The 11273-nt window shown below is 33.5% G+C and overlaps 1 protein-coding gene across 3 annotated transcripts in view; it reads right to left on the bottom strand.

Moving 5' to 3' along the window:
* Nucleotides 1-1099: 1099 nt before the first annotated feature.
* The window catches only part of LOC117106917 (Na(+)/H(+) exchanger beta-like), a 35538-nt gene continuing 25364 nt past the window's right edge, over nt 1100-11273 (bottom strand). For all 3 annotated transcript variants that reach the window (XM_033248449.1, XM_033248456.1, XM_033248444.1), the window contains 11 exons: nt 10506-10587; nt 9853-9948; nt 9235-9356; nt 8938-9011; nt 7196-7324; nt 6525-6614; nt 6122-6187; nt 5454-5560; nt 4646-4764; nt 3679-3776; nt 1100-2716 (listed from right to left, as the gene is read on the bottom strand). In XM_033248449.1, coding sequence (XP_033104340.1) covers nt 2411-2716; nt 3679-3776; nt 4646-4764; nt 5454-5560; nt 6122-6187; nt 6525-6614; nt 7196-7324; nt 8938-9011; nt 9235-9356; nt 9853-9948; nt 10506-10587 — 1289 coding nt within the window. In that variant the 3' untranslated portion in view covers nt 1100-2410. The remainder of the gene's footprint in view (nt 2717-3678; nt 3777-4645; nt 4765-5453; nt 5561-6121; nt 6188-6524; nt 6615-7195; nt 7325-8937; nt 9012-9234; nt 9357-9852; nt 9949-10505; nt 10588-11273) is intronic.

Genomic DNA, 11273 nt, shown 5'->3' with positions numbered 1-11273 from the left:
GCATACCAAAAATTATATTAAAATTGCAATTGCAGAATCTAGTATAAAAAATATAGAAGAATTAGTGAAGTACATAGATTTTACACACTTCATTAATTTAAAAAAAGATACACTATAATTTTATGAACACAATGAACTGTTCCTACCCCTGTAAATGCATAAATAATACTGTAACAATATTCGGATTATAATTATTATTACTATTATTAAAACACCTTGCTGCTAAAAGATGATACATATAATAGAAAGGAATAAATAGAAAATAATAACAATAACAGAGGATCCGGTAATCAGTTTTAAATAAAATAAAACACAGTACAGTAACTCCAAAACAATACCAGTGAAGGTAATTTCATAATACTGTATTCAATAACAATAATGAGAAGTCTTGAAAGATTTGCAATGCGAGCTCACAATAATAATTATAATATGCTTTCAGGTATATGCTACAAATCTCAAAAACAATATCAACAATTATAGTAGTAATAATAGCATTATCAATAATCATGTTATACAGTACATTTTGCTATTAAAGGCCTCTTTAATACTGTAATTATAATTTGCATTTATCATCCTTTACAATTATAAAACTTTTAATCCAACTATGAACAACACTAAAATTTGACCACGGTATATCTACCCAAATAAGATAGTATAATACATACTCCAAGTATCGAAATGCACGCCATCGTGTCGGGATTCAATATTTCGACATTAATTATGTCATCATCAGGAATGATATCTACCCTTTGTCAATTTTAAACCAGTACAGATCCAACTTAGAAATAACCTTCAACTTGCCCTTATAATTATTAATTTTATTAATGTTAGTAAAATATAAATAATATAATTTGTTTTTTATGTACTGGACTGTTTGTTGAATATGTATATGTAATGTATAATACAGTATAGCAAGTGCTTAAATTGTTGTATCTTGACTGTATTAATTTTAAATAGCTTTTTTAACATTTATTGCATTGAGGGCTCCTGGAAAGCACTAATTCAGAGTTTTACACTCTAAATATATTAATATAAATAATATATACTTATTAAATAGACATACTGGAACCCACTGAATCGCACTACAGTTGAACTACAGTTGAACAAAATTCGACTTTGACATTGTTAATTAATGGAAAACAATTTGGCATGTAAAATAAGATCAACTTAAAAATTATTCGACTTAGGCAGAGTCGACTTAGGCAAGTTTAACTGTATTCATTTTGCTGAATGAGTCAACCAGTTTAAATAATAGTCCGACTTAAAAATTATTCGACTTAGGCACAGTCGACTTAGGCAAGTTTAACTGTATTCATTTTGCTGAATGAGTCAACCAGTTTAAATAATAGTCCGACTTAAAAATTATTCGACTTAGGCACAGTCGACTTAGGCAAGTTTAACTGTATTCATTTTGCTGAATGAGTCAACCAGTTTAAATAATAGTCCGACTTAAAAATTATTCGACTTAGGCACAGTCGACTTAGGCAAGTTTAACTGTATTCATTTTGCTGAATGAGTCAACCAGTTTAAATAATAGTCCGACTTAAAAATTATTCGACTTAGGCACAGTCGACTTAGGCAAGTTTAACTGTATTCATTTTGCTGAATGAGTCAACCAGTTTAAATAATAGTCCGACTTAAAAATTATTCGACTTAGGCACAGTCGACTTAGGCAAGTTTAACTGTATTCATTTTGCTGAATGAGTCAACCAGTTTAAATAATAGTCCGACTTAAAAATTATTCGACTTAGGCACAGTCGACTTAGGCAAGTTTAACAGTATTCATTTTGCTGAATGAGTCAACCAGTTTAAATAATAGTCCGACTTAAAAATTATTCGACTTAGGCACAGTCGACTTAGGCAAGTTTAACTGTATTCATTTTGCTGAATGAGTCAACCAGTTTAAATAATAGTTAACTAAAATTAAGTATGTGTTTCTGTAGAGCAGAATGTGGCTCAATGCCTCACTTTGCCCGCCTGTACTGTAATTGGTCAAATCAGCGCCTCCCTCAAATATACCAACAAACTTTCACTGATAAATGCTAATAATCTTACATAAGTACCACCTCTTGAACAAGCACCAATTTCACACAAAAGCCAAAATGAAGCCTTTAAGTACGCAGTAGGATTGCAGTGCTTAATTGATAATTTGCGTTAGATGCATACCTAGAGTTACACGTGGGGGGGGGGGTTGCACTACCCTTTTCCAAAAAAATACTCCCCACTCTCTCATTGAAAATGTTTTAAACAAAAAAGTTGTGCTTAAATAGTTAAAAAATACCTTATTTTTGCAAGCTATCGCCCAGCTCATCTAATCATCGAGCTCCCCTCGCTTCATCTTTACGTCCCCCATCAATTACCTGCCCCCCCCCACTTACAAGACTCCTAGATACGCCACTGTTTACAGTAGCTATATCTTAGATTCAAAGACATCAGGGCCTTCTGATTGGCCTAGAGAATCATCAGTTGGCATCATGAGTGCCATTGTTTCACTAGGACCATCAACCTCAGACTCCTCTTTTATAGTGGGCTCAAATTTCATAACAATTCCCCCTTCATCTTCTTCCTCATCAGGAACTTCGTCAATTGCTGATTGGCGACTCATGGAGGAATGTCGTTTTTTGACCTCCATGTAGAGATTCTTCCTTTGTCTTAGTTGTACTGCTAAGTCCTGGTCGTCATCTTGTGTTAAATTCTTGTCATAAGGTAAGTGCATCTGAAAAAAATAATTTTATGTAAATCAATGATGTACTGATATTTAATGTTTGCAGTACATCGCATAGAAAGTTCCGAAAAGAACTGTTGTTTTTTTTTAGAATGTCTCATGTTGAGAATGTCTCAACATTTCTTCAGGAGAATAATGATAATAATAATAATAATAATAATAATAATAATAATAATAATAATAATAATTTACATTGGCTAAATAGCTGTAAGGTTGTAAGAATACAAACAAGAGAATATATACATATAACATATATATACTGAAAGTTAAGAGGAACCTGCAAGTGTACAAAAAGTTTCGTCAACCAGGATTCAAACCCAAGACCTTCAAGTAAGGTGGATATGTAGACATAGTTAATCTTTTATAGGTGTGATTTACTATCAACACTGCAGTACCCTCTGCTTACTTGGACTCGAATTCAACCTTGGCCATCAGGCGCAAGCTTAGTGGTCTAGAGGTATGATGCAAGGCTAGTGATCTGGAGATCGTGGAGTCCTACCCGAGAACAACTTGCGATTTTTTTTCGCAATTGCTTTCAAACGTATTGAGTATTCTTTATCTTTATTGGTCTAATATATTTAAAATAAATACATCAGAAATTCTTCATTTATACACTGCAATAAAAGGTAAGAAATTCAATATACAATTACATATAAAAGGTTAAGAAACACAATTCAATTACAATTTAAAATAGAAAAAAAAAAATTCAGTACATTTCACGTCAGGTAGGGCAAAAATCACACCTATACATGTTTCTCCTGACGCAAATCCAGTTATTGTCTATTCAATCACGACAATAACAATTACTATCATAGGTAATCTTTGTTATTAACTCACAGCTAGGGTAATACGCTAAAGAACCTGACCCCACGAAGGTCAGTTCATTTTTAGTTTGTCTACCTAGGTAATTGTTGTTACTAATTCATGGACTGAACAGCAAATGATATGCTTACCGATATTGATGGATTGTTCCTCCAAAGTTTGCGAAGATCATCTGTTGAGAAATTTCCTTTGATTGGCCGATAAGCCTCATATCGTTTTGGTTCCAGTTCTGAAACAAGAATCACATTATTAATCGTAATATTATTAGATGACCAAACAAGAATAACATTATTAATCGTATTATTAATAGATGGCCCCCACATATTAACATAAGAAATATGAGACCTCATTGGCCCCATATTAGACTGGACATGCAAATCTTGCAAGGTTCCGCCTTGCTACACGTATGACACAAAGGGCACTCCGAGTGTTTATTGAGCTAAACACTCAGTTTGGGCCCTCCACATGCCTAGCACAGAGATTTGCGCACAAACATAGCGATGCTAACAGACTACTAAATCAAAAGCTAAAACAAAGGATGTCGAAAAAACTTAAATAAAATCCAAGAAATAAATGTATATCCAAGAAACATCTTCCAAGAAATTAAACACAATCTTGATCATAGAGCACATGGCTAAACGTAGGTAATCCTTTATTACAAAGGGGAGCTCCTTAAGCGAACACCGTCGAATAGACAATGAGGACCTCTGTTAAGGTGACTGTTCGCACTTGGCACCCTGGGTCGGACTGTTCTATTTTTTTTGAAGGGGTGTTCCATTTTGGGAACAATGGCAATTAGTCGGTTTATCCAGGTAAGTATTCACGAAATAGACTTTGTCTTAATCAGTGAAAAATAATTTATTTTGGCACCAATGGCATTCCATAAAACTTCATTGCACCAACAGTGTTCCTACTATACTGTTTCTAGACGCTGGTGGCGCTTTCCGAAAGTTTCTAACACTACGGAAAATCCGCATCTGCTATTTATATGCATTTGTTAACTGGTTGGAGAGCTTTATCCTTTTTAGGCCTCTACCCTAATTGCATGTGTGGCCATTGAGGATTCTCACTTGACATAATGAATAATATTATAATTACCAAGTTCTCCACAATCAACTGATATTGCTCGTTCCAATGTACAAACTCTTTTTATAAGGCATGCCCCTTCTATTTCCAGTGGAGCTTTAGCAATGTCGTAAATATGCTCTCTGTGGTCCCTAAAATGTAACAAAATAATTAAATAATAAATAACAATAGTAATAGCAATAACAATAACATATAATAAAATAATCATCTTTGTTTTTACATAAACAATGAATCGCCAAGAATCAACATTCTCTATTATATTTCAGGCTAACAAAAGTGATCTTTCTCTTGATGAGGGTCACAGCAATCTCCACTTAATATTGAGATAACCAACCAGTGGTTTTTTTCTCAAAAAACATACGCTTACAAATGGTCTACCAAAAGTATAATTATTTTTTTAATTTATGATACGCCTTGCAAACAACAATAACTAATAGCAATAGCAGTATAGCAGTAATAATAACAAACATGACAACAATTCAGGCCCATAACTAGGAATCTTTGAGGGGTAGTTTCCTGGAGAGTTTCCTGGAGAGTTTCCTGAGGAGTTTCCAATGGAAGTCAGAGATGCATGGGGTGCATAATCCTCTTGCAATTAAAAGGAGCTCTCATGTTGTGGTCAGCCCCTTGTGGCTGAGAAATCATTGTAGTATATAAATTTATAATTTCTTCATCATTCGTTTAGAGGGAGTGGTTTCGCTTATTGGGGCGGGGGGAGGGGGGGTGGTTCAAAAAAATGGGTTTGGTGAAATAATAGGGCCCAAGAAAAATGCTTACAAATAAGAGGAGACAAAGATGACGTAATAGCGATTATACTTACTTTAGAGCTATTTCTTCAAACAGCGCCATCATATGAGCTTCCCTTGTTTCAGGATTTCTTTGAAGCCATCTCTTCAGATATTTTTCATCATAATATTCCAATTTTACCTGTGCATTTATAAATACTGGATTAGATACAGATACTCCTGTCCATAGAAGTTGGTGATTAAAGGTGAAATAAATTTGTTTTATATACAGTATTGAAAGTATTATTACTTATTTAATTTCAAATAGTATATTACAATATAAATAGAATGCAAAACTATCTTAGAAAGGTAAATTTCATTTATTTATTTATCATTATTGTTATCATATTTATAATTTGTATTATTATTAACTCGCTACTGGAGAGATACGGCAGTGAATAGGTATCATAAATACAGATTAGTCATTATAAATTTTAGCATTTGAGTCATGACGACCTCAAAATTCTTAAGCTCAATACTATTTATACATCTACATTAAATCCATGATAAACTAGGTGCTACATTAGTTAATCATATTTTCAATATTTTTGTTTAATTAGAACTTTCAAGAGGCTTAATAGCAGGGCTGTGTTTTATTCTTAAGAAAATAAAATCTCATTTAGGATTAGAACCTAAGACTTTGGCATTGAAAGTCAGGTGTCTTAACCACCAAACCATCTTGAAGTGTAAACAATTAACTTACCCTTAAATAATTACCACCCTTTTGACCAGTAACTTCTTCAATACCTGCCATCATGAAATCAATTACCTATACAAAATACAAAAAAAATATTTATACATTAATTTTCTCACATCTTCGATGAAAAATAAGGCTTCAATGTTGATCTGTCATCTTCATCTTCACAATAATTGAAAAAAAGAACAATAAAATTAAAACAATAATAATAATAATAACAATGACAAAACAATAACAATAAAAAATAAAATAAAAAGAAAACTACAAAAGTAATTCATTTTATTCTTGCTCAACATTCAATTTATTGCACTGCCTTCTTTCTCATTTCATTTTGGCTCATTTAATTGATGGTTCATCTTTTTTTTAATATTATATGTTAGATATTATCAAAATTGAAAATATTTTTTACCCTGCGATTAACCTCATCGCACATCGTTGGCTTCTGTGTTTCCTGCTTACGAATTCGGAAGAAGTTCACAAACGGCTTGATTGTTAAGCCCTGTAAATACAAAATTTAATAGAAAAGGTTGGTTGAACATACTCTGCACTGTAACACAACACTAAGAAACAATTAATACACGATTAATTATGTGTTTTTATAATCATTTTGACATATAATATATGTCAAAATGATTATATATTATATAAGGGCAGGCATATAGCCATGTCTTCACATGGGAGGTGAGGGGCTAGTGAAGGCCCGATGAGGCACTGTGAGGGCCCAATGAGGTGACTGGAGTGAAAATTTTTCAGTGTTCTCTCAGGAAAATTTTATTATTTGATGTCCAGAAAGGGGACAAGAGGGATCACGCCCCTCAAAAAAGAAATCCAGATACGTATTTTCCTGCATTAGGTAAATTACCATACTAAAATACTTTAAATTGCGGTAAAACTACTCCTTGCCCAATACCAACTTGGTATTTCTACAATTACCTTGAAATAGTTATAGGTTCATAAAATTGATAAATAAAGATATATTGTGTTAGCAATACAGCCGTGTTATAAAATTCATAAGACTTCTATCCAATGCAGCCCTGTCATACTTGTACTTTATAGATATTAATAATTTTTGATACTTACTTGTATAAATACAGTGGCAAAAACAACTGCTAGTGTACAAGTAATAAATAATCGATCAAGTTCTTCATTACCAGTACGCAGCTGAATTACCAAAGCATAGGCCACTGCTCCACGAAGACCACCGTAAGCCTTAAAATAGATACAATAAAACAACACTACATTTAGACATTTCCTATCATAACTATCCTGCATTTCTAAAGAATATATATATACTACACCCACCAACTTTGCTGGCATCCGATGCCTAAGACAAAAACTTAATTTTTATATAGTGCCCCCTATGTAAAAATCACAAAATAGAGCGCGCTTTATGTTATTTTTTTTTTTATTGCAGTAATCAAACTGCTACGCTGCTATTGATTACAGTCGTCAGGTTGGTAACGCTTCATTAACAAATTTATATGGCCTTTATTCACATTTTAATGATGAATTCATATCATTTTAAATGAATTTTAGGGTATAATCGGCTTATGCATCTTTTAAAACATTTTTAGGTGCGCAAGATAATACAACATTGGCTTGAGACATAAAATGTGGATGCTCATATGTGAGACTCGCACATTATGCATGAGAGTTGGCAGGTATAATATACTTGTATTAAAATTGCAATGAACTTATATCTTTACAGTAAAATTTATATTACAATTCAATTACAACAGGACTTTCAGTATTAGCCTTCATACAAATTTTCTCTCAGATTTTTTTCATTTACACGCCACTATGATTTCATCATAAATGTAGAATATGTAGTTGGATAGTTACGTATATATATGCCTAATTTATTAATTTTAAAGTACATTTTTTTTTCATTCACCGCTTTTAGGTAATATCAACTCAACAAATTTCTTAAAAGTACAAAAAAAGTGCGACAGAGTCCCTGTTCAGTTTCTTTTCAATGACGACTTCTCCCGGTTAGTTGCCATCTTCATCTTGTTGAAGATTTTGCAAACTGTCTGGTGGCAATTGGGCGGTACACCGGGAGACAACCCTCTTTTCCACAGAGTGTACTGCATTCTTTAACATGCACATGGGCCATATTGCACACAGGACCAACGGCTTAAACCTCTTATCCGAAAGACTATTGAAACTTGCAATTCAGCTACTGTATCTAGCCGACACACAAAGACAGAAGTGATGGGAATTGAACAGGGGACATAGAAATCTCCACAGTTCAGTGCACAGACAGTGGCCAACTGATTTAAGCTGCTCTCACAACATATCTAGGTTTAAGTATAAATTTCATACACACTTTCCAAAATATTGTGTCTTTTGTGAATTAATTCCGATTCTCAACCTTCAATAGTGTTTAAACTCATGGCTTTTTTTGGCAAGATCATTCTAATATTATACATTAATTGAATGGGTGAGCGCTGAGGCAGGAGAGCCGCTAGCTACAGCCTTAACATCGGCGCTGGTTCCAACCACTCCTTGTCCATGGTATGGTTGGTAAAACCAAGTCTTCTCGGATAAGGACTTAAAATGGAGGTCCAGTGTATACATCTAGCTCGTGTGCACTTTAAAGAACCCATTGCATCTTTCGGAAGAGTAGGGGGTTTACCCTAATGTTATGGTTTATTTCAGCCCCTGTCGTGGAATTATGCGAACATGTAGCTAACATGAAGTGCCTCTTTACGGCTGCTAGGTAGTCACAGACCACGCCCATACGCAATTCAGCACAATGACGCTGCAAGTTATGGGTCAGTCATCTACCTCTACCATCAAAATGCAACCACAGTACATACCATAATGAACTGTTCTTCCATGTTGATTTTTATAATTCGATTCATGTTGGAGATGTTTGTTAGAAGTGTAACACCTGTATTTAAAAACACAAACAATGTAATTAAAATACATGGTTTGACAACTTTCAATAATTAAAAAAAAATTATATTAATATTATTAATTTATAGTATAATTTATTATGAATTAATTACTTATTATAAAAATAAGTTAAAATTCTAGGTCGGTCGGGGTAGGCAATACAAATTTATATTTTATTACTTATGTGCACTACAGTTGGTAGTCTCAACAGTACTTACTAAAACACCTAAATATAAAGCAAAACACAAGTGTTAAGAGGATGAAGCCTGAATTCCACACCATCTCATTATCCCACATAGTCTGACCCAAACTAAAAAAGATTATTGACTCGCTTGTCATTCTGCGAAGAAATCAGAAAGGATTATGTGACAACACGCCATTCAATACTGCCAGTAGCTCCATGAGTATTGTTTTTCAATGATTATTAATTTAATGTCACCAAAAAGTGAATGTTTGAATTTTAAATCATTACCAAAATTATACAGCCTGTTACAATATAGAGTAGTCAACTTTGGTATCCCATGAATTTAGATATGACGATTTTCTTAAAATATCTTGTACAGCTTTCAATGAGAAAAATGTAAAGAATAGATGATTTAATATTTTCCTGCTAAATTTTCAAATCTCTATTTTATTAGTATAGCGGCCAATTTTTCACCCATATACTGTTCCCCTGTTGTATATGAGAGGTGAAGGCTGGTTTTTGGAATTGAGAACTAAATTCCTCCTATTATTCCAATGAGAACTTATTGGTCATTTTTAGTATTTTAACCCCCTTTGCTGGCATACTGTAGGGTTGGGGTTGCATATATAATACGCATTCAACTTCTACTTACGACAAAACCTTTATGAAATACTTGACTGTAATGTTGGACTTTCTGGAAATGTTGCCAAATGCATATTCACACTGAACAAGACCACAACCAATGATGCTGCAACCAAACAAAATATTGATTATATTTCATACACCATTACATAAAACATATTATAAAAGATGTACTGTACTATACAGTTTTTGTTTATAAGTAAACATTGACAGGTTTGACCAAATTTCAGTGGGCCAACAACATCATCAGTGGTGGATTTGACGGGGTTTCTAAAATATGGCGATATTATATTTAAATTTTAAGTCTGAGAGTGTAATTTCCGGCAATCTAGAGGTGCCATAAGCAAAAAATTTTCTTACCTAAGCCCCATCCATCGTGGGGCTGAGGTAGTATGGATCCTCCCTCTGTGAAAGTACCTCCGGGCCTCTATTTTGAATTTCTGGATCCACCAGTGATCAAGGAATCAATTGGTGCAAGGACTCCTCTAGATGCCCAAAAGTGGCATTCTCAGTAAAATTCATTTGCAAAGAAGTTTCCCCAATAAAATGATTAGCTGCTTCCCCAACCATGAGTCCATGACTCCCCCATGGGGTCCTGTTCCCCCTGGACCCCCCAATAGCACTGCCACTGCGAGTGATGGATAAAAATGGTGTCAGACTAACCCAATGATGCCAGACCAGTGGAAAAGCTCGGCCATAATGTATGACAGGTACGCCATTCCAAGAATTGTCAACGGCTCAACAACTGTAAATCAAACAAAATATATTCAATCAAGTTTCACAGTAATTATCAGTTCTAACTATATGTATGTATTTATGTTTGTATTGGGATTTATATAGCACATAATACTGAGGTCACTACTGAGTGATATATTAAAAATATAGGAAAGGAACCACGATCAATGCACCTTTCTCATGTAGTTTAAATACACTGACAAGCGTAGTTTACAGGCTCAGAAATGATACTGGCATCTGACTTTTCTATCTTCAAAAAATTCCAAAATAAAATTATGTAATCTAAAGGAGATGTGAAAGAGACTGAAATGCAATGCTGAAAAGGTGTGTTTTTAATCTGTTCTTACATAAAGTAATATTAATTCCTAATAAGAACCATAACTTTCTGTCCATTTAAAAAAAATTTCTACATCAAAACATGACTTTTGAAAAAAAGATTTGAAAAATAAATTTCTTGCTATAGAAATCAATGGGTCCTGGCAAAACAATAATCTAACATGGAATATTACAGTCCTGCACACAACATAATTGTGTGCATACAAAATAGACAATTAATCGTTCATTCATTCAGTCTTTTATTTCTGAATCAAGATTATATATAAAGGGAAACGACAGCAAAAGATACAGTATATATATATATATATATATATAAAATAAAGGTGATGCTGTATAGGCAAATATACATACAGTAAATAA

The sequence above is a fragment of the Anneissia japonica genome, unplaced genomic scaffold (assembly GCF_011630105.1).
Source record: "Anneissia japonica isolate Jap-2015-1 unplaced genomic scaffold, ASM1163010v1 scaffold142_len1259957_cov175, whole genome shotgun sequence".
NCBI lineage: Eukaryota > Metazoa > Echinodermata > Crinoidea > Comatulida > Comatulidae > Anneissia > Anneissia japonica.
Note: the sequence above shows the minus strand (reverse complement) of the source record. Positions and strands in the feature narration are given on the sequence as shown.